The sequence below is a fragment of the Mustela nigripes genome, chromosome 14, assembly GCF_022355385.1.
Source record: "Mustela nigripes isolate SB6536 chromosome 14, MUSNIG.SB6536, whole genome shotgun sequence".
NCBI lineage: Eukaryota > Metazoa > Chordata > Mammalia > Carnivora > Mustelidae > Mustela > Mustela nigripes.
Genome location: NC_081570.1, coordinates 24,005,584 through 24,030,855, shown reverse-complemented (window position 1 = coordinate 24,030,855; position 25,272 = coordinate 24,005,584). Strand labels below are relative to the sequence as shown.

Sequence of the window (25,272 nt, the reverse complement as noted above, 5' to 3'; positions counted from 1 at the left end):
AAAAAAAAAAAAAAAGATTTTGACAGAGAGAACACAGGGAGAGTGGGAACACAAGCCGGGGGAGTGGGAGAAGGAGAAGAAGTAGGCTTCCTGCTGAAGAAGTAGGCTTCCTGCTGAACAGGAAGCCCCATGTGGGGCTTGATCCCAGGACCATGGGATCATGACCTGAGCTGAAGGCAGACACTTAACGACTGAGCCACTCAGGCACCCCTGATTTACAGAAATTTTAATGTGATAAATAGAACATGAGACTTAGAACTTCACTATTTCCAACTATACAGTTTAGTAGCAGTAAGTACATTCACAGCGTTGTGAATTCACATCTCCAGAATTTTTTCATCATACCAAACTGAAACTCCAAACCCATTATTAAACAATAATTCCCCATTCCCTCTTCCCTTTAGCCTCTTGTATCCACCACTCTACTTTTTGTCTCTATGAATTTTGATTACTCCAGGTATGTCATATAAATAGAATCATATAATATTTATCCTTTTGTGACTGGCTTATTTCACTTGGCGTAATGTCTTCAAGATTCATCCACACCATAGCATATGTCAGAATTTCCTTAGTTTTTAAGGCTGAATAATATTCCATTATATGTATATACCACATTTTGTTTATCCATTCATCTGTCAACAGACACTTGGGTTTCTCACACCTCTTGGCTATTAAGAAAACGCAGAGATGAACATGGGTGTAGAAATATGTTAAGATTCCTGCTTTCAGGGCACGTGGGTAGCCAAATCGGCTAAGCATTTGCCTTCAGCTCACGTCAGGATCCCAGATCCAGGATGAAGCCCCATGTTGAGCTCCCTGCTCAGTGAGGAGTTTTCTTCTGCCCCTCCTCATGCTCCTTCTCTCTCTCTCACTATCTCTCTCTCAAATAAATAAAATCTTTTAAAAAAAAGATTTTATTTATTTATCTCACAAACAGAGATCACAAGTAGGCAGAGAGGCAGGCAGAGAGAGATAGGGGGGAGCAAGCTCCCAGCCGAGCAGAGAGCCCGATGTGCGGCTCGATCCCAGGACCCTGGGATCATGACCTCAGCTGAAGGCAGAGGCTTTAACCCACTGAGCCACCCAGGCGCCCCTAAATAAAATCTTTTTTTAAAAAATCCTGCTTTCAGTTCTTTTGGGCATATACCAAGGGGTGGAATTGCTGGACGGTATGGTAATTCTATGCTCAGTTTTTTGAGGAATCACCATATTGTTTTCCAGAGCAGCTGCGCCATTTTACATTCTGTATATTTTTCAAGACACTACTTTCAGGATGAATTAAGGCTATACAATGGGAAGGCAAGATTGGGACAGAGATACCAGTTAAAAGTTTCTCGAATTTATCTAGATGAGAAACAGTGGCTGTGATTTACATAGTAGCAGGGGAGATAGTAAGAAGAGACCAGGTTCTAGTTTTGCTTTAAAGGTAGAGCCAACACAGTCTGTTAAGGATCAACTCTGATTTTGGCTCAGGTCATGATCTCAGGGTTATAAGACAGAGAGCCTTGTGTAGGGCTCCAGGCTGGGTGTGGAGCCTGCTTAAGATTCTCTCTCTCCCTTTTCCTCTGCCCCTTCCACCCTTTCCCTCTCAATAAATAAATAAATAAATAAATAAATAAATAAATAAATAAGAAAAATAAAGGTAGAACGAATAGATTTGCCGAGCAGCTAGCTTTGGAGTAAGAAAGAAAAAGATAAAAAATATATCCCCTGCGGGGCGCCTGGGTGGCTCAGTGGGTTAAAGCCTCTGTCTTCGGCTTGGGTCATGATCCCAGGGTCCTGGGATGGAGCCCCACATCGAACTCTCTGCTCGGCAGGGAGCCTGCTTCCTCCTCTCTCTCTGCCTGCTTCTCTGCCTATTTGTGATCTCTGTCTGTCAAATAAATAAATAAAATCTTTAAAAAAAAAAAAGCTTATTCTTGAAAAAGATATATAGATCCTCCCCGTTTTTGGCTTGAGCAACTGAAGGAACGAGGTTGCCACTTATAGCTTTGGGTAAGTTTGCAGAAAGTTGAGATTAATACATCAGGAGTTGGGGGGCATATTAAGTTTAACATACCTATTACACAACCAAATATTGATAATGATCCTGGTATTCAGAGATGTGTGGGCTAAAGAAAAAATTTGAGAGCAGCCAGTGTATAGATGGCATTTAAAATCATGAGACTTGATGAGATCGTCTGGTGAATGATTACAGACACACAAGAAGAGAGGGCGCTCTGAGCTTTGGGACATTCCAGCAATAAGAGGTCAATGAAAAAAACAGTAGAGAACAGTGAGAAGGAGATGCTGGTGAGGTAAGAGGAGAGTCAGAAGGGCACTGGTGTCCTGGAAGCCAAGTGAAGATAGTGTTTTTAAAAGTAGGAAGGTGACCAACTGTGTCAAGTCAGATGCTGCTGGTCCAAAGAAAGATTGAATGTTGGTCATTGCTCTTAGCATCCCAATACAAGTCAGGCAAAAACGGGACGGAAGTGAATTCAATAAATGATGGGAAGAGACAGGAATTGGAGCCAGTGAGTACAGACAAGTCTTAAAGAAGTTTTGCTGTAAAGGGGAAAGGGTGTCCGATCAAGAGAGTGTTGGTATTTATTTCCACGCTTTTAAGATGGGAGAAACAGCAGGTATGACAGGAACAATCCTGTAAAGAGGGGAAACAGAACGGGGGTGGGGGGATTACTAAAGCTCTCCCAGTAAACAGACAAGAGGTGATGGTATTTGATGGGTAGCAGATCCAGAAAGTCTCTCCCTTTCACAAGCTAATCCATGTCCGTTGAAGAATTTTTCTCCGTACACCTGCAGACCCTGGCCCAGTGCCCTGCTCTGCGCTTGTTGAATTAGCCCGAAGAGACCCCAAGCAACCGCTACGCGGTTTGTTTCATAAAGGGGGGTGGTCCTAGCCCTGCGCTCTAGGATCCGGACTTTCGAGCTCCAGACCCGCTCCCTTCCTTCCTCGCCTCTGCGAGTACACCTCCGCGGTCCAGGCCGGCGGACGTGGCCCCTGGCAGCCACCGTATCCGAAGTCAGTTTGATAAAAAGTAGGTGCTAGTGGGGGTAGGGCTAACACTTGGGGGTGGACTTGAGAACCGAATTGAGTGAGGATTGGGCCGAGAGTTCAGGGGCGGAGTTTAAGAGCGAACTCTAGACAGAGAGTGGACCGAGCTCATGGAGGCGGGGCCTAGTGATGGGCCGGGGCGGAGATTGGGCTGTGGGCGGTGTCAGCGCGAGGATTGGGCCGGGCGCTCTGGGGCGGTGCTTGGGAAGGGGGGGTAGTGCCGTGTCGGAAGTCAGAGGTCAGTAAATAGTGGTGATGTCATGCAGGCAAGATGGCGGAAGGGTGAGCCCGTCATCCAGCTCTCGGGCGTTGGGGCCTGAATTCTCCCAGGGTCGGGGTGCTGGGCCAGGGTCCCTGTGGGGAACAGGAGGCCAGCCCGGGAGTGGACGGGGCTGAAAGGGCGGGGTGGAGTCTCAGTGCGAGGGGGTGGGGAAACGGTCTGCCAAGTCTGGGCTCGCGGACCACATCTCTGGGAGAAACTGAGACCCGATCATGCGCGGGCAAGAGTCGCACCGCAGGGCCGCCAGATATATCTGTCTTCGCAGGGAGGACGTGGGCTGGTGGCGGAGCTGGCTGCAACAGAGCTACCAGGCAGTCAAGGAGAAGGTAAGCCGGGCCGGCGCCCTTTCTCCGCCAGGGCCTCGCGCCGCCTCATACAAGCAGGTCCAAGCTGCCCCGCCCGACCAGTGTGGGCGCTGGGCCTCAAAGATGAGGCCCACCCGGGCCCTACTGTTACCCCTGTCGGTCTTGGGGAGGACTGACCCCTGACTCGGAGCAGTGTGACACAAGCCACGGTGAAATACAGATTGTTTTAAAGGCCGGAGCTTCCTTTTTGTAGGAATCCATAGGAAGAGCAGTTTATTCCAGCTAAGGAAGTTCACAGCTTCGTAGAAGAGAGAACCTTTGATCGATTACAAAGAAGTCTGCAATAGAAACTTATTTCTGTAGTCATTCAAATACTGGAATTCCACAGCTAGCACTCTGACAGGTCCTGAGGGTGCAGATGCTATCCTGGGCCTCACAAAGCTCACAGTCTGGTGGGGAGGCAGCAATCCCTGTGGGATGATGAGTGAGCCTTGGCTCTGCCAATAGACAAGGCTGTTGTGTGTTTCTGTTCCACCCCATACTAGTTTGTCAGAACCAGCCCAAGTGAATCCTGGAGGAAAAGTTAATTACTGTTTACTTCAAGAAATTGGGGTGAGTCCTGCTTCAGGGCAGACTCCAGGAGGCTTCTGATCTCAGTTAAATCAGTCCTCTGCTCTGGGGGGCATTTTAATACCTCCTTTAGACTGCATACTCCTGTTCAGCCTCTCAGCTAGCTACAGCCTAGCTAATCTGAGAATGTCCTGAGTTGTTTATGTTGTTGTTGAGGAATAAGAGAATTTCACACTGAAGTTTAATTGAAAAGCTCTCAAAGGACCTCAGAATACTGTTATGCGATCTCCTGGAAAGAGAATCTGACATTCATTCAGCAACTGGGGCGAGGACTTTCTGTGTGTTGCCCTCGAGGCCGGTCTTACCATAACTCATAGATAGTTGGTTGGCTTTCCATCTTTGTTCTTGGGAAGCTCCCTGTTTGAGGCCAGGGTGTGGATGTTGTTTCTGCCTTTGACAGTTCCCCATTCAGAAAGAGGGGACTTAATTTCCCTCTCAGCTAGTTACTGTTACATGAACTTGTACAAGTTATTTAACCTCTCTAAACCTGAGTTCCCCATCTGTAAGATGGGAGTACTAAGAACACCTACCTGATAGTACTGTTGTGAGGATTAAATAATAATGTGTGTAAAGCACTAGGAACAATACTTAGCGCACCATAAGTAGTATATAAGCATCAGTTATTTTTATTAAGTCCTGAGGAGGGTGCTGGGGAAACCTCTTAAACACCACTAGTCCATTTTTTACTTCCATTTTTTCCCTTGGTCATTCAGTGCTTTTCTGGCCTTGCCCCCCTTGCCTTCCCATTGCGGCTCCATCTAGAATACTCAGCTCCCAGGACCCTCAGTTCCCTTGCACCCCTAGCATCCATTGCCCTAGAGACCACGGTTCTGAGTTGGTGCTGTGATCTGTCTTCCTCTGCTCCTTCCCTCCTCCTGCAGGCATCGTGCTTGTTTGCATTTACGCATAGACACTGATAAAGGCATTGCTCCTTGGTCCAACCCCAGATTCCCCAAGCTTATTTAGGCCTGAGCACCAGCCCTCAACAAGCTTTTTCAGTCTCTGATTTGCTTTTCTTCCCCTTATCTTCGAGAAACTTTCCCCAAACCTTACTCTTCCCTCCAGTGCTCTGTTCAGCTACTTCCTCTTTTTTACCTCTAGGAGAAACCCTCGCCTCCTACTTTTTATATTTGAAGTCAACAACATGATCTCTCATAACTCCCTCCCCATCCCTGTGGCCACCACATGTGAGCTTATCGGTAAACACACTCAGCTTCACCTACCACTTGCCAAATCCATCGGGTGGTTTTCAGCTCTTATCTTCCTGGGCCTTTCGGCTGCATTTGACACTAGTGATCACTCAGCCTCTTTCTTGAAACTCTACTCCTTTGGCTTTGTGGCTTGCTTCTCTCTCAATTCTCCACATCTCCTGGCTCTTCTTTCCTCACTGTTGCGTGACTTTCCCTTCTTACCCTTTAAAGGTGTGGTTTTTGAGGGGTCTTGTCCTCAGCTCACTGTTCTGTTCACTCGACAAACTCTTCCTGGGAGACTTCTCCATTTTCACGTGTGATTCCTAGTCCTTTTCTCTGAGCTTTACTGTTTGAGAATAACTCCTGCTGGATGACTGTCCCAGTTAGCCCGCTGTCATCGCACATCCTACGTGACCAAAATCGTTGTCATCACCTTCTTTCTAAGCCTGCTCCCCCTTCCGCATTTTCTCTTTCAGCTGGCAGTGGTCCATCGACCCAGTCACCTAGGTTAGCAGCCAATGGCTCTTCCTTGACTCTCTCTTGCCCTCACTCAACACATTATTTAATCCCTAAATCCACCTTTTTTGCTCTTATTTCTTGAACCGGTCCCATCCTTTCATCCTGACCAGCACTATCCTTATTCATATTCTCTCATTTCCTTTTCTGAACTTGACAGCAACCTCCTGATGGGTTCTCTTCCGTCTTCTAATCTTGTCACTTTTGTCAGGCCAGTCACTGGAGTGACCTATGAAAAATGCAGAACTCATCCTGTCCCCCCTCCTTCAAACTCTCAGCGGCTCCCCAACTCCCACAACGGCTGACCAGGCCCACCGTAGTTGCCCTTGGCAGCCTCTCCAGCTTTCTTCCAAACTACTTTTGCATTTCCATCAATGTTCATTAGGACTAAAATGCTCAGAGGCTGCAGTAAACCCTGGGCCCTGCTGTGCCCCGGCTTCCTTTACTGGCTTCTCTTGCTCATTCTTTGAGGTGCTCAATCCAGGCTTCCCTTCATCAAGTCTTTCTAACTTCCTGAGAAAACACCGGTCACCACTCTGGTCTTGTACACTGACACTGTCATGGGAGCATTTTTCCCGGTAGATGATGACCTTCTTGAGGGCAAGCACCCTGTCGGTTCATACGGGTCCCCTCAGAGCTCACAGTCTAGTGAGGGAGAGACAGCCATTCATCACATTATCATGGCAATGGTTATATAATTAATTAAAATGTGCCCATGTACATGAAAATTTAACGAGCAGACTTTCTTTGAGCACCTACTCCATGCCAGGTTCTATGTCATACACAGGGAGAGAATCAGTGAGCAAAAAACACGGGCTCGATGTTCACAGAACTCTGTTATCAAGCTAGATAATTGAACGGACAGTGATAAGTCTGCAGCATGACAAATGTTAGAGAACATGCAGGTACCCTGGGAAGCAGGGAGCCAAGCTAATCTGAGGTACCATCAGGGAAGCTTCTCTAGGGAGGTGACATATAAGCATAGATCTGAAGGAAGAACCAGAGTTAACCAGGTGAGGGGGGCCATTCATTGTGTTTGTTCACGTATGTGTTCCGAAGAGTTACAGTCATGGGTTCAGACACCCTGGAGGTAGGGAAGATGCTAGAGCATTTGAGAAACTTGCAGAAAGCTAGCTAGAGCTCAGAGAGGGACACAGTGGTAGGGGAGAGTCTGCCAGAGAAGAGATGAGATGAGCTTTGGAAGTGAAGGTAAAGATTTTTTGCTTGCTCATAGGATACTGTGTAAGCACTGAAGAATGGAAAGCAGGGACAGCCTGGTTCGCTTTGACTTCCAAAACTCGCAGCAGTGGCACAAGGAGAATGTAGTGGAGGTCTTTGATGCACCCTGCAAGGAGTCAGTTTGAAAGAGCAGGTTGGCCTAGACCAAGGTGATGGCAGAGTGGATGGAGAGAGTGAATTAATAAATGACCCCTCCACCCTAATTAAGTTGTCCTGAGTCTGAAATGGAGATATGATTCCCACTCCCAGAGAAGCTTCTTATCTATAGATGACACTGCCCCATCCAGAGACGTCCCAAGCTGATGAAAACTAGTTAGTCCCTTCCCCAAAGAAAAAATCACCAGAACCCTCAAAAATGCTAATACACACACACACACGCACACACAATGAGAAGGCTTGCCAGGGCAAACACAGGTAGTATGGGAAGGTACCCCGCAGAGTGGGTAAGGATGAAACAAAGCAGGGCAAGACTCAGACCGGAGCTGATGGCCTGCGGTCTCATGTCATCTGAGTGCAGGACGAGTGGCACGTCAGTCTGACAGAAGCAAATATCCATTCTGCTCTATGGATGAATAGAATCCTGGCGTGGTAGAACCAAGAACCCGTCAGAGAGAATCCAGTCCAGTATTTCTCGACATCCCCTTTGTTGAGTATAAAAACCACACACCTTTTTACTGGCATTAAATTGTCAAGAATTATTCATAAATGCTTTCTAAGCTAATGTGACAGGTTCATGAAATTTTTCAGACAAATAATTTCACATACTGCCACATATTTCGACTGAATCTCCCTGTAACAAAAAAAGGAAAAGTAGGAACACTTTCCGTTGATTAAAAAAATCACATACCTTTTCTTCATGTTATTTGAATTGAAACAAACATCACAACTTAAAGCATATCAGAGCAACACGTCAGACTCTGTTTTGTTTCCAGACAACATGTGACCCTTCCCCAGCCTGCTCTTGAACCACTGACAGGGCCACCTCCCTCATTTTATAAGAGAAACCCGAGACTTGATGTTACCTGTGGCCCCAGAGCTTCTAAGTGCTGAGGCTGAGACTCATCCCCATTCTCAGAGCAGCAGGAAGTCCTTCTGTGTGCTGCTGTTCGGTAATCCCAGGTCATGGGCTTGAGACAAGCCAGCATTGTTTTTGTGCCATGGCACCTGAGTTTTCCATGTGTCTTTCTGGGACGGAAGAAGCCCAGAGAACAGGAACAAAGGGTAGTGGTGCCAGCTGTCTTTCTTGTCTTCCGTAGTCCTCCGAAGCCTTGGAGTTCATGAAGCGAGACCTGACGGAGTTCACCCAGGTGGTACAGCATGACACAGCCTGCACCATTGCGGCCACAGCCAGCGTGGTCAAGGAGAAGCTAGCTGTGAGTACTGCCTCTGCCCTTGGAGTGACTGTCCCTCCAGCTTGACCCAACCCAGGCCCCTGGTGGGGACACCCCAACCTTTGTACTACTAAGTAATTGTTTCTGCCCAGAGGCTCCCACTTTGAAAGAATGGTGTCTGTCGAGCAAACAAGCTACGTGGAAGAAGTATTAACAGGCTGTCCCATTTTTTTATTGTGTCAGCAAATGTTTTCCTGTTAGCAAAGTCATTCATTATAGATAATTTCGAGAATACCTTAAGTAAAAGAAAAAGACCTAGAGACACCCTTAATTCCATCTCCCAAAGATAACAGCTGTTAATATTGGGGGATATGTTCCTTAGGTCCACTTTCTTTTTCAAAACTGGAATCAACTGAATGTCATGTTTTGTAACCTACTTTCTGACTTGATCATTGCAAACCACGCTCTCCAGCATCATAAATGGCCTGTTACTTTGCTCTGTAGGTTCAGCCAGTTCCTAGGTTCCTACTGCATTTTTTACTGGTACTATAAACAGAGCCACATTGAACATTCCGATTGCTAAATTTTTGCCCTTAGTATTTTCTTTATAATAAAATACTGGAAAAGATCATAGGGTGATTACAATTTTAGGCCTTGTGATACTTATTGCAAAACTACCCTCCAGAAAGGCTGTGCCAAGTTATATTCTTACTGGCCCTGTTTTTATTGATCAAAGAAAGACGTATAGCGGATTGCAAGGTAGGAATTAGATTCTAAAAGTCAGCATGAAAAGTGAAAGTTGTGTATGGTTGGCTATCCCTGCAAATTTCAAGCTTCTGATGAGGTATAATATACGGGTTTTGTATGAACAGTTTCTACTTTAGTGTTGGGACAATTGCACTTTCTTCATTTGAGCTTCCGCTGAACCATTTGCCCTGTGATTAGAGGCCATGTTATGAGAAACATGTTTTGGAGTTCTTTCCACCAACCTTATTTAGTTAACTCTTGTAACTTGTTGTAAATTACTGTCTGCCTGCTAATCCCAGCTGCTGATGGGCATGGACGACAAGGAGTAACCCTGCTGATCTGCTAGAGTCCAGCCAGGAGCACAGATGCCATTCGTTTCTTCCATTTATTCATTCCTTTTCTTCATTCATTGATTGTGTATCTGTGCCAGCATGTGCCAGCATGCTCCTAGATTCCAGCTGTAAAATGCTGGGATAGCCTCATCAGGAGTAAATATTATGGTTTCCATGAGGTTTAGAGCTTGGCCCTGTCAGCATCCCATCTGTGCTTTGCTTCGAGGCCATTCTGACCACTGTGGCTCAAGCTCTGTGTCCCATTTGCCCCTTCTAGCTGATCCATATGTTGGCCCTCAGCTGGTCCCAGGTTTGCCTCTAGGCAGGGATATCTGTTCTCATCCTGCCCGTATTTCCCCAGCCTTTTGTACAAAATGTTCCACTTGCTGAATAGCCATGATGATGAAATTGTAATATTACAGTACTGCTGTTTGGTAAATGTTTGTTGTATGCCAGGCATTGTACATGCCTTATCTTTTTTGTCACAGCAGCCCTCTCAAGGAAGTCTGTTTATCCACATTTTACAGATCATGAAACAGACTCACGGAGGTTTAGGTCTCCAAAAGTGGTACCTTTCCCACTACTCTATCCAGAGGTCCTCTTCCCCACTTACCGTGTATGGCAGGCATCCTCTCCTGCCAATTTTTGATCACCCTGACTGGCCTTGAAATTTTGATGAACCAATCAGAGAGTTCTTCTCTGACTTACCCAAGCCTACTGGGTCCCCATTCCACACCCCCATCTGGTGTACAGAGGGACCCTGGCTGCCTCTGTCCTTCTCCAATCCCAGAGATGGGGTGAGAGGTCATGAGCACATCCCTGGTCCCCACATAGAGAGCACACTTTTGCCCCTGATGCTTCACCCCTCAGTACCCATCCCCTAGATTATAGCCTGCTGCTGGGCCACCTGTTTCCTCTGCCTGCTTCTCTCTGCAGACTGAAGGCTCCTCGGGGGCAACAGAGAAAATGAAGAAGGGGTTGTCTGACTTCCTAGGGGTGATCTCCGACACCTTTGCTCCCTCACCGGACAAAACCATAGACTGCGATGTCATCACCCTGATGGGCACACCCTCTGGCACAGCTGAGCCCTATGATGGCACGAAGGTATCCATTACATGCATCCTTCTCTGCAGGTGCCTACCAGCACTGGGTTCTAGCTTCCAACGTGCACTCACAAAAGTGATACGTGTTCAGGCCAGAAAATAAACATGTGTATGTAACTAAATTGAAGAATACTAGTAAGCAGAAGTATAATGATTCCTAAATCCATAATCCCATCCCTCAAGGAGAATCACTGATCTCTCTTTGGTGTCTAACCTGTCCTTTCTTTTTGTTTGCGAGCATTGGTAAAGATAGTTTGGATTTTTTTCTTTTTACCCGAAAAGGCACTTTATACCTGCCATTTCATAACCTGCTATAAAAAAAAATGTTTAAAATATATTAGCATATTTCTTAATTACCATCATCGTAATGTCTTTGAATTCTTGCAAGTAAAGATAGCATCATTATTCATTTTCCTCGTGTTGTACATTTAGATTCCCTTCAGCTTTCAACCGTAATAAGGACTGCTCTACGGGCATGATCCTCTCAACACTGAGGTTAAGGCTGATTTCCAGTGGGAATGAGTGCATGGGCCGAGGATGTCTTCAAAGCACCTAAATCAACCACAGCGGCAGGATATTTCTTACACATTTTATCTTCTCAGCATTACTTCTTACATTTCAGAGTATTTTCTCCTAAATGCACAGTGTGATGTCACGGCAGCTGGGCCTTCGTAGCATTTTTACCACATTGAAATTCCATTTGAAACACAATGATTTTTCAAGTATTATCACTAATACCACCACTTAGTGACCATTTGAGTAGAAGTGTGAAATTTCTTAAATTGTAGGATTTTAAATTCTAACAGCAGTGGATCACAAAGGCCCTTGCTGAAGTTCTGATGAAGACAGCCAGTCCTTGCTTCACGTAATAGGAAGGAAGGTGAGGTTTTCTGTTTGTCACTCCTGTGACCTTAACAGGAACCCAGGAGGTAATTCATTTGGCAGACTGCTATGAAATTTAGAAATTCTTGGGGCACCTGGGAGGCTCAGCCGTTAAGCATCTGCCTTCGGCTCAGGTCATGACCCCAGAGTCCTGGGATCGAGCCCCATATCAGGCTGTCTGCTCAGTGGGGAGTCTGCTTCTCCCTCTGTCCCTCACCTCTCTTTCACTCTCTCAAATAAATAAAATCTTTTAAAAAGAAAAAAATATTAAGAAGTTCTTGATGAATGGTTTTAATTTGAGGGAGCTACATTCCTTCAAAATTTACCCATAAATTTGGGCTTTATTAATATATTTGAACTAACATTTTTCAAGTTTCACATAATTCAGAAGCATTTTATACATATAATTTTGTAGTCTGCTTACACTGTATTTTCTTAGTTCCCAAGGCAGAATAAATACTAGGGGAAAGACTATTTTTCTGAAGGCCCCAGTTTTGCCCTCATAGCACAGTGCTCTCCTCTCTAGCCATAGGGTGAGCTGACGAGTGCCCCGTGAGTCTGGCAGCCAGCAGGGGGAGAAGCTGGATTGAGGTTGACTTCTAGTGGGAGGATATGTATAGGGGAGGGACATCTTCAAAGCACCTAAATTAACAACAATGGTAGGGTCTGCTCCCAGAGAGGACATGTGTTCTCTACCTAGCACTCCAGAAGTCCTGTTCTTTGTTTCTTACAGGCTCGCCTCTATAGCCTGCAGTCAGACCCGGCAACCTACTGCAATGAACCAGATGGTGAGGGGGCAGCTGTGAGGGGGCAGGCCTGTAGGGAAGCGAGATGGGGGGATTCTGGGATGAGCACCCTGTTTGTCTCTGATAGCATAGGCCCGGCTCCCCTGTGTGGAGGGACAAGAGTGGGGCTAGAGCGCACCTTACATGTAGCGGGATGGGTTGTCAGTCCTTTTTCCTCCCTGAGCCTGAACTGTGTTCCTCCTGGTCTACAGAGACTTTACTCCACTCCCTCCCACTCCGCTCAGGCCCCCATCCCACCCCAGCCCTGCTGCCCTGTCTGCCTTCTCTTGAGCATTTGTTTGCCAAGCCCTGCCATGCAGCAAGTCCCAGGCTGGGAACTGGAGCTCAGAAAGAGAAACGGGCAACCGTGGAAGCAGTGATAGTAGGGATGGAGTCCTGCTTCCATAGATGGGAGCCCAGAAGGAAAGCATCCAGCCTGACCTGGGGAACCTAGGAGGTGACACTGACATGGAGGTTTTAAGGGTGAATTAGGAGTAAACTAATTTCAGGGCACCTGCCTGACTCAGTGGAGCTTGCAACTCTTGATCTTGGGGTGCTGAGTTTAAGCCCCGCATTGGGTGTGGAGTCTACTTAAAAAAAGAAAAGAGAAGTAAACTAATTTTACTTTTGGCAGTGGGAGAAGGCCTTTCAAGCGTGGTGACAGGATATTTGAAGCTTCTGCACTGGGGAAGGCTGACAAGGGGGCATGTGAGGGAAGGAGGCAATGAGAGCTGTCGGTGGGGGCCCCGTGGGGGCCAGATCAGAAGGGCTTTGGGTGCCAGACTAAGCAGTTTGAATTTTGCTCTGTATGCCTCAAGGTAGTGGTTCTTAACCTTGTTTTAGTCATAGAGGTCTTTAAAAACCTGCTGATAATGATAAGCCCTCCCTCCACAAAATTTTATAATGCAACAGGGGAATTCTTTGACCCTCTGAAGCCCATTCTTGGGTCCTAGCTTAAGAAGCCCTCCCTAGGAGTGCCTGGGTGGCTCAGTGGGTTAAGCATCTGCCTTTGCCTCAAGTCATGGTCTCAGGGTCCTGGCATCCAGTCTCGCATCGGGCTCTTCTTCAGCAGGGAGCCTGCTTCCCCCTCCCACTCTGCCTGCCGCTCTGCCTACTTGTGATCTCTCTCTCTGTCAAATATATAAGTAAAATCTTTAAAAAAAAAAAAAAAAAAAAGAGCCCTCCCTAGGGGCACCTGAGTGGCTGGGTTGGTTGAGCTTCCTACTGTTGGTTTTGGCTCAGGGTCATGAGAGCAGGGTCCTGAGATCAAAGACTCAGAGAGGAGTCTGCTTATCCCTCTCCATCCCTCTCTGCCCCCCTACTCACTTGCTCACGCTCACTTTCTCTCTAAAATAAATAAAATAAATCTTTAAAAAAATAAATAAATAAAAACCTCTCTAGAGGGCATACCTGCCTGACTCAGTCAGCTGATCATGCAACTCTGATGTCAGGGTCGTGAGTTTCAGCCCCACATTGGGTGTAAGAATTTACTGAATAAAAAAGTAATGGGATGCCTGGGTGGCTCAGTGGGTTAAAGCCTCTGCCTTCGGCTCAGGTCATGATCCCAGGGTGCTGGGATCGAGCCCCACATCGGGCTCTCTGCTCAACAGGGAGCCCGCTTCCCCCTCACTCTCGGCCTGTCTCTCTGCCTACTTGTAATCTCTGTCTGTCAAATAAATAAATAAAATATTTTAAAAATAATAATAATAATAAAAATAAAAGCCCTCCCTAGAGAACTACTGAAGGGTTTTGTGGGCTGGGGTGATTAGATTTTGCGTTTTGTGGAAGAGTCATCAAGCATGGTTGTAAAGGGTAAACTAGAGAAAGACAGAAGATGGGCAGACTGGATAGGAGGCTTGGTAGGAAGGCCAGAGCCTAGGGAGTGGCAGGTGCATGGAAGAGGGCAGTGTGCATACGAAGACACTGAGGAAGTGGAATGCAGAGGGATCGGATAAGGGAGGAGTCCAGGAGGGCCCCCAGGGCTCTAGGGGATAACCACGTGGGACAGCGTGGGAGAGAAGAAAGTGAACACACGTGGGGTTTGCTGCGCTTGAGCAGGCAGGAATGTCCGGAGCACACCTGGACCCCCGGATCTGGAGCCCAGAAGGGTAGCTGGGGCCGTGAAGATGGAAGAGTTGTCAGCGGAGGCAGTGGTTGAAACTTGTGGTTTAGTGGAGCTCATCTTACGGGAAAAAAGAGAAGGAGAAGAGCTAAGGAGAGGAAAGGAGGAGCCCACTGAAGACTCTGGTGGAACAACTGGAAGGGTGGGAGGAAAATCACAAAAGCCCAAGAAGCCAGGAGAGAAGAGGGCTCCCAGGATCAGGAGATGGATTGGTCACATGAGGGAGGGCAGAGAGGTAGCCTTTAGACTGGAAACATGGGGCCCGTGAGGACCTGAGAATAGTGGTTTCAGAGAGGAGGGGGCTCAGTGGCCAAGTGTAGTGGGCTAAAGTGTGAGCAGGCTTGTGAGAACATGCAGACTACAGGCCGTCCTAGAGATCACTTTTCAGTGCCTTGCCATGATATCAGTGGGGCCTACTACCCCATTACCCTTCCGGACCCCCCACCTTTGGCAAAATGGCTTTGGAAAAAAACCTTAAGCTTCCCTCACTGTCCTTGTCCATGCTTAGGTGTCTTTTCTGTAGGCCTAGTGTTCCCTCTCCAGACCCAGGAAACTGACCATCAGTGTTTGTCCCTCTGCAGGGCCCCCGGAATTGTTTGACGCCTGGCTTTCCCAGTTCTGCCTGGAGGAGAAGAAGGGGGAGATCTCAGAGCTCCTTGTAGGCAGCCCCTCCATCCGGGCCCTCTACACCAAGATGGTGAGGGCGCAGCTGGCAGCACCTCACCCAGCTTTGGTTTCAGGTGTCGGGAGGTGGGAGGGACATATCCAGAGTCACTCCGGAGTCATCTGGCCCAAAGAGCCATCAGAGACTCTAGAGGCAGACCAGCCAGGTCCTAAGCTAAGAATCCACGTGGGTAAAGCTGATTTCTGGCACTCATGTGAGAAATGGAAGGGCCAGCAAAGCCTAATGGGAATTCTTTTCTCCTTCCTTGGCCAAGCTGGGTCGGGAAGGTGGGTGTAGGGGTGGAGGGTGTAAGTGCTCTGAGAAGAACCGCCCAGCCACTTAACCACATCTGAAATCCAGAGCAGCTATGGGCAGGCTGATAAGACTGGGGGCACAGACCCTACACAACCACTCCCAGAGTCTCATCTCCACTGTCCCCTCCCTCCAGGTCCCAGCAGCTGTTTCCCATTCAGAATTCTGGCTTCGGTATTTCTATAAAGTCCATCAACTAGAGCAGGTATGCTGGCCTGGCCTGGGAGGTCCTCCACTCAGCCCTTGGGGAAGTAGGCTGGATTTTGTTGAGGGAAGAAGGGGCACCTGGTACCAAGAGCTCTGGGGTCAGGGCCAGGGTCTGGGAAGAGCTGGCTCTGACCGCTTCTGGCCATCTTTTCCCACCCCCCAACACACTCAGGAGCAGGCCCGGAGGGATGCCCTGAAGCAACGGGCAGAACAGAGCATCTCTGAAGAGCCTGGCTGGGAGGAGGAAGAAGGTAAGAGATAGTGAGAGGTGGTGGGCAAGTAACAGGTCCTGTCGTGCCTCTGGGGACCATCTGGCCATTCTGTGAGCATTCTGCCAGAAGAGACCTGATACCCAGGGAAGCATAGGGCATATATACAGCATCTGTATAGGCTGAGGACAGGCTCAGCTAACAAGGGAATGTTTGCCTGGGCTGGTGGAATTCCTGGTTCAGGTACAGAAATCACTGGGTCAGGAGCAGCAGATTCCCCTGCCAGCCCGTGGACCAGCCCCTTCAGAGTCACGTGGGATGCTGACTGGAATTCCAGATTCCCTTCCCACCCCCCACCCCCCATTCTAGAGAGACTCTGGAGGGATGTGGCCAGACTTGCTTTTTGCTTCATGCTCAAGCACGGGAGCCCAACACGGGGCTTGAACTCGTGACCCTGAAATCAAGACCTGAGCTGAGATCTAGAGTCAGACACTTAACCAACTGAGCCACCCAGGCACCTCCAAACTTGTATTTTTTTTTTTTTTAAGATTTTATTTATTTATTTGACAAACAGAGATCACAAGTAGGCAGAGAGGCAGGCTGAAAGAGAGAGAGGAAGAAGCAGGCTCCCTGCCGAGCACAGAGCCCGATGTGGGACTCAATCCCAGGATCCTGGGATCATGACCTGAGCCGAAGGCAGAGGCTTAACCCACTGAGCCACCCAGGCGCTCCCAAACTTGTATTTCTGACAAGCTCTCCTCGTAAAGTGCATGCCTAGCCGGGTTCAGGAACCATTGGAAAGTGTTGGCTTACGGAGGTAGCCGAGCATCCTCTACCTGGTAGCTTGGCTTAGGCAGTAAGTTAGAGACACCGTAGGCCGTTAACACATCTATTAAGTGTTCTCCTTATTAAGGAAGGTTAAGTGTTTTGTCTAAGATCATGCAGTTAGGATATAGCAGAGCTGGTCCTGAACCCAGAACTGATTTACTGTCAGATCTTAACTTTCTAATCTATGACACCACCTTGGGCTGTGCTGCTGGAAGCTGAGTGTCCACCAGCCATATGCTAGGCCTCATGGGTAGGAGATTTTTTGACCGACAGGGAGTATCTGTGGATGAACCATAATGGGGAGAGGATGAGGAAGCTGGCACCCTTTAGTCTTGACCAGAGTAAGCTTTGGCAGGAACCTGAGGTCTGTCTGCAGAGCGCTCCAAGGTTGCCTTGGGGCTGACCAGGGCACATAGCCCTCTTCCCCTTTCTCTCTCAACAGAGGAGCTTGTGAGCGTTTCACCCACGTCTCCAAAAGAGGCAAAGGTTCCTGTGGCCAAAATTTCCACATCCCCTGAAGGAGGACCTGGCCCCCTGAGCCCCTGTGAAGAGAATCCTGTGATTCCAGCTGAGCCTCCTACAGAGGTGACCCCGTCAGAGAGCAGCGAGAGTGTCTCCCTCGTGACGCAGATCGCCAAACCTGCTACTGCAGCCGAGGCACCAGGGTTGCCCAAGGACCTGTCCCAAAAGCTTCTAGAGGCATCTTTGGAGGACCAGGGTCTGACTGTGGATGTGGGTGAGACTGGGCCCCCGCCCCCAGCTCCGTTGAAGCCCCACACCCCTGCTGGCCGCCCCAGTGGCCCAGAGCCGAGGCCTCCAGCCAGAGTAGAGACTCTGAGGGAGGAGGTGCTCACAGACTTACGGGTGTTTGAGCTGAACTCCGACAGTGGGAAGTCTACCCCCTCTAACAATGGAAAGAAAGGTAAGTCAAGGCCAAAGCCCTGGTTGGGGGCGGCGGGGGGAGGGGGGACTAGCATTGCTAGTCTGTAAGGCAGACTTATGTCCTCACCCCTTGGGAGGATCCCAGCAGCAGTTGTCCTTCATTTGTGATACGGATGATGATGACAGCTGCTGTCTGTTAAGTGTTTATTACCATATTTCATGCATTTAAAATGTACCTGTTTTCTGAAATGAGGGTGCATCTTACAATCGTTAGGGTCTTAGTTTCAACAAAGTAAGGTTTGTGCCAGGTTCGCTTAATTTCTCATTACATCTCACAGCCCAGCGAGGTCAGTATTATTGTCCTTTCTTATAGTGAAAACAGTGAAGCTTAGAAACATTAAGTAACTTTGCTCAAATTCACATGACCGGGAAGTGGCAGGCCCAGATTCATACCCGGGTCTCTCGGACTCGGAGCCCGTGCCCTTACCTACCACCCTGTGCCAGTTTCCCTGCATTTGGACGATGCAGCCTTGTGCTGGGTTGGAAATCCCTGTGACATTGATGGATGTCAGAGGTCTTCTCCCCTGGGTGACCTCAGGCAAGTCATGTAGCTTCCCTAAGCTTACTGCATTGTTATGAGTTTGAAACATAAACAGCACTTAGAGGCACAGTTGAAAAAAGAATAAAATGAATCCTCATGAACTTGCTGTGACCCAGCTTAAGTAATAAAGCTTTAGTTTCTTATCTGTGTAATGGAATTTTAGACTGGAGACTGACTTTTTGTCAAAGGGGAACCTCTCTAATTCCTGGAATTAAAGGACAGTGATAGCTCTGGTGTTGACTTTTTTGCCACATCCAGACTGCCTCTTCAGAGATAGCTGATTGTCCGAAAGGCCACTCCACACACACACAGACACACACACACGCACCAGCCTCTCCTGAAACACACATGCATGCGCGCACACACACACAGTCTCTGCTCACACGCGTACCAGTCAGCCACAAAACTTGCCCAGCAGGTGAGCCCATGCCTGCCAGCGCAGTGAGGACTGGTTTGTCGCAGTGGAAGGGAGACTGGCCCCGCCCCACCCCTACCCTGCTCCCTGATGGGAACAGCAGTGTAGGGTTTCCAGTTTCCAACACAATGCTTCCCTTCTGGCTCTGGTTCAGTGAGGTCATCCATTGAGCTCCTACCTACTCTTTATGAGACACTGAGGAGGGAGGGGCAAAAGCTGCAGTCTTTATGATGGAGCATGAAGCAGTATGGGCCAGGCTCAGTGCTGGAGTTCAGAGAAAGAAGGAACCTCCGGCATTGGCAGTTGTTTCACCGAGGAGACGGGCGTTGTAGAGGAGAGGTGGAGAGTTTGGGGCAGGTGCAGGGGGCTTGGTAGTCCCGGATGAGGGACCTGTGACGCGTGGATAGCAGAGGCCACGGGGCACCTTGCAGGAGTGGTGACGGAAGCCCATTTTGTTGCTGTATTATCTCCCAGGAGAGAGAGGAGCAAAATGGATGGATGGATTAGCTCAGAAGTAGAAATTAAGAGCCTAACCTTAAGGCAAACTTGGAAGGTTGGACTTGGCCTGACCGGTACTGAGAGCTTTATATGTCGGGGCTAAGGACTCGGGCTCTAGGGTTCAGAAAGTTCTGGGTCCAAACCCCAACCTTGCTCCTAAACCATATGACTTGAGAAGTTACTGATCTTCTCTAAGCCCCATTTACTCAATACTCTGTAAGTTGGGGGTAACTGTTTCACGATAAGCCCTCATTCAGGGAGGAGATCTGAGTAGAGCCCTGTTTTGGGAAATGATAATAAGGAACCATGTCTGAGCACTTATTATGTCTGTATAGGTCTGTGCTAAGCACTGTATATGCACATCATTCAATCTTCACAGAAGCCCAAGAGATCGGAGTAATTTTCCCCATTTTTTTCACTGGAAGGAAACAGATCAATCACCCACCCACCAAGTATTCAGAAAAGTGTAAAACAGTGTTTGGGGAAGGTGGAAGAACAGGTGATGCCCAGAAGGCAGTGGGGGGTTTGGCTGGGTGGTGCAACAGGCCCATTTGAGGTAGTGGTTATGTAGAACTGGGCCATGCGAGAGCGGGATCAGAAGAATTAATGGTGGGTTGAAGCTGGACAAAATGAGATTATGGAGAAGCTGTAGCACGAGCTCTCCATCCCTCTGCTCTCCTGCCTCTGACACGCTCTGGGGTTGGGGGGGTTGCAGGAGGGCTGGTGAGTCGCTGCAGAAGACCCACTAGAAGCAATTGTCATCACTTAGTTGGGGGAAGCTGGGGTCTTGGACTAGGGGGGCCCAGTGGAAACAGAGTAGAGAGAGAGGATCTTAAAAGAATGAAGGCTTGGAGACAGTGACTCCTTTTCCCTCTTATGTCCATATCCTTAGAGGACAGAGGAGAGCTTGGTCCCTGCGCACAGCAGAGTCTCCTGCGGTGGCCTCGCCACAGGGTTTCCCAAGGTCCCGCGGCAGTCACTGTCATTGTAGAGCTGCTTCCTGCCTTCATTTTGTCCCAAGATCCACTTAATCTCAGAGCCTGGACTTAGCCTGCTCAGGTTCCCTCAGCAGGAGGGAGGAGGAGAGCTGGGGATAGGCCTGTGGCCGCGAGCTAGGAGGAGCCCTGGGCTCACGGCCCTCCTTCCCCAGTGACTGGCCTGACAGTGGCTTTTGCCTCCATTTCTTCTCTGGGGAAGCAGAGTTCTGGTTAAACAGAATAAAATGAGTTGAGTGACAACACTGTGAGATTAATAATCACCCGAAAATTCCCCTTTCTTAAAAAAACAACAGCAAAACTTCATGAAAGCTTAAATTGTTTTGGCATGAGTCTGTTCTCCGCCACGCGCACGGTGTCAGGGAGATCTTAGCACTCTTGTCGTGTGACAGGACAGGATGGGGGAAGGAGGCACATGAGAAAGAAAGCCCTGATTCTCATCTCTGCCACTCGAAGCCTTCATCTCGTCCTCTAAATCGGCACTGTTCATACTCGCCTCAGAGGGTGGATAGGAAGTGCTCCAAACTGTAAGCTGATACTCTGTTTTCCACCCTGGAAGGGCTGCCCTTGAATTTAAAGCCTGAAAATGAGAGTTTCACATCCCTGGAGGGCAACCTGAGGTCAGGGAAAGCTGTCATGGCCACAGCCACAGCTCTGAGATGAGGAATCTTTCAGGAGTTGGGCTTCTGACCCACAGAAAGCTCAGTGTGTGCCACCTGAGTGTCCCAAAGACATAGGGAGACTTGGATGTGGCATCTGAAGATCCGGGCCTCTGTTGCTGGTCTGCCCTGGCCAGTCACGGGGCCACATGCAGCACGACTTACCTCGGAGACAGTGCCTCTGACAGCCCCATTTGCTAAATTCCCACCATGTGTACATGTTACGTGCACTTCACGTTGCTATCACTGTTGTATCTTAGAACTGCAGGCCCAGGCCTACAAGGAGTCCCCAGGTACCTATTCATAATGCAGAATTCTGGGCCACTTACCTGGGCCTGCAGGGTCTGAATGAGGGGGGTTGGGAGGCAGTCGCCTGCATTGTAATCTCCTGTGTGGTTCTCTGCAAAGAGGGTGGTTTTATCCTTATTTTATAAATAGACTGAAGCCCAAAATAACTTAACCCAAGACTGTACAATAGATAAAAAAGTAGGGATTCACAGGTCTGCGTGGCTCCAGAGACCAGGCATGATCTCACAAGGCTGCTTGTGGCCAGCCAGGTGGCTAAGAAGAAGAACAGTACAAGACCCCTTATAAGGACCGTAGGGGTGCTTGGGGCAAGGGTGTCAGAGCCTGGGTCCCTGGTGAGGAGCAAGCTGAGCAAGAAAAAGCAAGGACGTGTTTATAGGTCATGTTGTTGAGAGATCAGGGACCTACTCTTTTTGAAGGTGCTTTTAATAGACAAGAAAAAATACGAAGTAGTTTATGTTCATTTTAGGGAAAAAAGAAAAAGAAAATTACCCACCAACCTCATCTCCTAAAGGTAATTCTTGTTAGCATTATTGTGGGTATGTTATGCATCTTTTCTGTATGTGTACAAACATCTCGGCTTATTTTTTAATAGAATCATGCTGCATATACTTTTTTTCCGCATCTACTTTTTTTAAAAATCTATTTTTGTAGTTTTCTTCTTAGAATAACTTTCACGTGTACATTTTTTTTTTAATATCGCCTGTAAGTCATACCCAAATGTGCATGTTGAGAGCAGTGATTGCCAAACTTAGCAGACATCGGAATCACCTAGAGCAGGGATTAGTAGAGCTTTTCTCTCTACGGCCAGATCACAAACGCTTCAGTCTGATGGAACGCCCTCAGTTCTGCTGTCGGCGCAGGAAAGCAGCCGTGGCCAATAGGGAAACAAATGGCAATGGCCCTGCTCCAGAATTTAATTTCCCAAAACAGGCAGTAAGCTGGATTTGGTCCCCGCGCCTCCTCGTCTGCCAACCCTGCTTTAGAAAAGGATTCCATGAATATTTATTGAGCACGAACTCTGTATTCGAGGCACTTGGCAGACCTGAGAAAGGAAAACAAAGCTCCTGCCCTCGGGGAGCGCACTTTCCAGTTCCTCTGTTATTACAAATAAGCAGAGTCAGTCTCATGCTGTTGGTAAATACAACAGGGAAAAAACAAGTAGTTTAAAGTATAAGGTAGGATGGTTTGGGGCAGCGGAGGTGCCTGCGTGGCTAGTTGGTGAAGCGGTTAAGCGTCTGCCTTCCCCTGGGGACGTGGTCTTGGGGTCCTGGGATCAAGCCTCTTATTGGGCTCCCTGCTCGCCGGGGAGCCTGCCTCTCGCTCTCCTTCTGGCCACGCCGCTCATGCTCTTTACCTCACTCTCTATCTCAAATAAATAAAATCTTCTTCTTTTTTTTTTTTTTAAAGATTTTATTTATTTATTTGACAGACAGAGAATACAAGTAGGCAGAGAAACAGGCAGAGAGAGAGGAAGGGAAGCAGGCTCCCCGCTGAGCAGAGAGCCCAATGTGGGGCTCGACCCCAGAACCCTGGGATCACGACCTGAGCAGAGGCTTTAACCCACTGAGCCACCCAGACGCCCCCCAAAATAAAATCTTCTAAAAATAAATAAATAAAGTAGGACTGTCAGGGTAGGCCACATTTAGATGGGACGATTTGAGCAAGGGTGTGAAGGAGATGAAGTTGGCCTGTGGGTGGATGTCTGAGGAGAGAGTTCTGGGTACAAGGAAGCCCATGCAAAGGTCCTAAGGCAGGAATGTGTCTGGTATGTTTCAGGACTAGCAAGGTCAGTGAAGGTAGAGTGGAGTAAGTGAAAAGGAAAATGTTCTTTGTGTATTTCTTCTGGAAGATATCTGTGGCTATGGGGAGCCTCCACACCAGACTGCGTCACCACTATAGTAACTTCCTTTTTCTCACTTAATAGTTTTAGACTGTTTTGCCATGTGTATAAGTGTTCTGCAGCCTAACATTTAAAAGTCTCATAATCTATTATGTGACTATACCATTTATTTTTAAAATTCCCTATCAGTGAACTCTTAAGTTTGTTTTTGTTTTTGTTTTTTTAATTTTCATCACTATAAACAGCACTACAGTGAAATTCCTTTTGGTTAAATCTTTGACTCCAGGATTTTTCCTTAGAATAGATTCCCAAAAAGGAGGATCACTGAGCCAGAGTGACAACAGAATGTGAGACCTTTGATGTATATTTGCCAGGCCCTTTTAAAGAGTTCCGTCACCCCCAGCTATAGACTGTCCATACATACCCCCTCCCGCCTTTCACGCTGTGGATCTCGGTTCCAGGCTCAAGCACGGACATCAGTGAAGACTGGGAAAAGGACTTTGACTTGGACATGACCGAAGAAGAAGTGCAGATGGCACTCTCCAAAGTGGATGCCTCTGGGGAGGTGAGTGGGCCTGGTTGGCCTCAGGGAAGCAAGCCCGATGATCCCAAGGTCTGAGGACTCTCCCCATTGGGCCCAGCCATCCCCTAAGGGTGGATCCCTGCTCCTCTCTGAGATGGTAGTTCTGGGAAGGGTGCTGGAGCCTCCATTCAGGCCCTGAATTGTTCCCATCAGCAGGCTCTGCTTGCCCTAAGTTCCAGGATGGATGGTGGGAGAGTTCCTGACATTAGCTCTGCATGAAAGTCACCTGAGGAACTACTAAAAAAAACGCAGGCTCCAAACCCTGCCCCACATCTTCTGATTCATGGTCCCCAGCGATGGGACCTGAACAGATTTCCTGGCCTTGGGGCAAACGGCAGTGTGATCTAGGGCAAGTCACTTAACCTGAGCTTCTGTTTCCCCATCGAAAACCTAGAACTGGCCCTAGACGCTTGTAAGCTGTGATAGATAACACACCTAGACATGTTAGGCATCGTGCCTAAGACATGGGAGTAGCAGTGAACATTACTGAAGCCACCACAAAACCCAGTCCAACTAGAAGCTCAGAGGCCTTCCTACTCTTAGGCTTCTTTACCTGCCAGAGTCGAGTGGGTCATTTTGAATGAAAGACAGGGAGAAAAGCTCTCAGAACTACTAAGTGACAGGACTGAGGCTCCAGCCCAGACATCTGATTCAAGTCAATGTTTCTTCCACTGTCACCCAAGAACCACATGAATCCTTCCACCATGTAGCTCATGAACCTGCTGTAAAGAGGGCAACAGATGAGAGAGACAGGCAGGGCCTCGGTTTTCATATTGGAAAACTGAAGCCCAGGGAGAGGTAGAGACCCACCCAAGAGTCTTTGGCTCCTGTGACCTCACTATACCCAGAGCAGAGAAGGCCCCTGAGCCCCTCTCATGTCACAGGGGCTTGATGCTTTCTGTGTTTCTACGGCCCTCTGTAAAACCTGACAGCTGGTTACGTAAGCAGAGTCATTCTACCGCCTCTCAGACCCGGGATCAGCTGACAGCAGGCCGACAGAAAGTGCCCTGGGGACACTTGAGCTGGGGGAGCAGGGTGCTAGAGCCCCTGAGGAAGACCCTGTGAGTGCCCGAGCCCAGTGCCACCTTGCTTCTGGTTACAGTGCCCCTCTCCAGTTCTCCTTAAGGGACTGACCAACATGGCTCCTGGAGGCAACGTGTCCCCTTCTAGCATCCAGTGTTGGCTGGTGAAGCATTTCCTTTGGGTCTGGAATAATCAGAGCAGCAGACCCACCACTTAGGCGGAGGGCAGCTCTGCTCCCCAGACACATTCCTTAAGACAGTGGTTCACTCTCCCAGAGGGCAGGAGGGTATGGTCCCAGGCGAGGCTGGGGTGGGGGGGATGGATGGGCTGGTCTTTGCAGGGGGGGGGTGTTGCGGGGGGGCCTATGCAGAAATGGAGGCAGCAAGGGGAGGTTGGGCCTGGGCTTGACTCAGAGGAGTAAATATGTATTTGTGCTCTCCATTATGCCCTTCTGTCTGCAGCTGGAAGATGTCGAGTGGGAGGACTGGGAATGAGGGGAGCCGGAGCGTGCAGCTCCCCCGCCCACAGAACCTCCCACCCTCTCGCTCGTCTCCGCCCAGCCCTGGAAGACACTGACTGAGAATGTCCCCCCAATGGCCTCTGTCAACTAGAGCTCTGGGCACAGATTCTGGGGTGGCTCCTTGCTGGTCCTTTGGACCTCTGCTCACATCCGGGAAGGGGTTCACTAAATCCAAACCAGGAACTCTGACTTGTGCCAACCATAGGATGATTC

At 48.5% G+C, this 25,272-nt stretch overlaps 1 protein-coding gene across 2 annotated transcripts; it reads left to right on the top strand.

Moving 5' to 3' along the window:
* The first annotated feature begins 3,289 nt into the window (after positions 1-3,289).
* On the top strand, positions 3,290-25,270 carry BSDC1 (BSD domain containing 1). 2 transcript variants are annotated; one of them, XM_059377041.1, is made up of 11 exons: positions 3,290-3,334; positions 3,598-3,658; positions 8,469-8,585; positions 10,559-10,726; positions 12,341-12,395; positions 15,096-15,211; positions 15,627-15,695; positions 15,870-15,948; positions 17,177-17,656; positions 23,395-23,498; positions 25,001-25,270. In XM_059377041.1, exons 1-11 carry the CDS (start codon positions 3,324-3,326, stop codon positions 25,031-25,033), a joined length of 1,293 nt encoding a protein of 430 aa, XP_059233024.1. In that variant the 5' UTR covers positions 3,290-3,323; the 3' UTR covers positions 25,034-25,270. The 2 variants fall into 2 exon arrangements, with proteins under 2 accessions (XP_059233024.1, XP_059233025.1); XM_059377042.1 differs by lacking the exon at positions 15,627-15,695.
* The last annotated feature ends 2 nt before the right edge of the window (positions 25,271-25,272 follow it).

What these genes read in the sequence shown, in the direction of transcription:
- BSDC1 (XM_059377041.1), top strand. An exon ending in TGGTCAAGGAGAAGCTAGCT is followed by an intron (nt 8,586 to 10,558) that starts GTGAGTACTGCC and finishes TTCTCTCTGCAG; the next exon opens with ACTGAAGGCTCCTCGGGGGC. An exon ending in AGCCCTATGATGGCACGAAG is followed by an intron (nt 10,727 to 12,340) that starts GTATCCATTACA and finishes TGTTTCTTACAG; the next exon opens with GCTCGCCTCTATAGCCTGCA.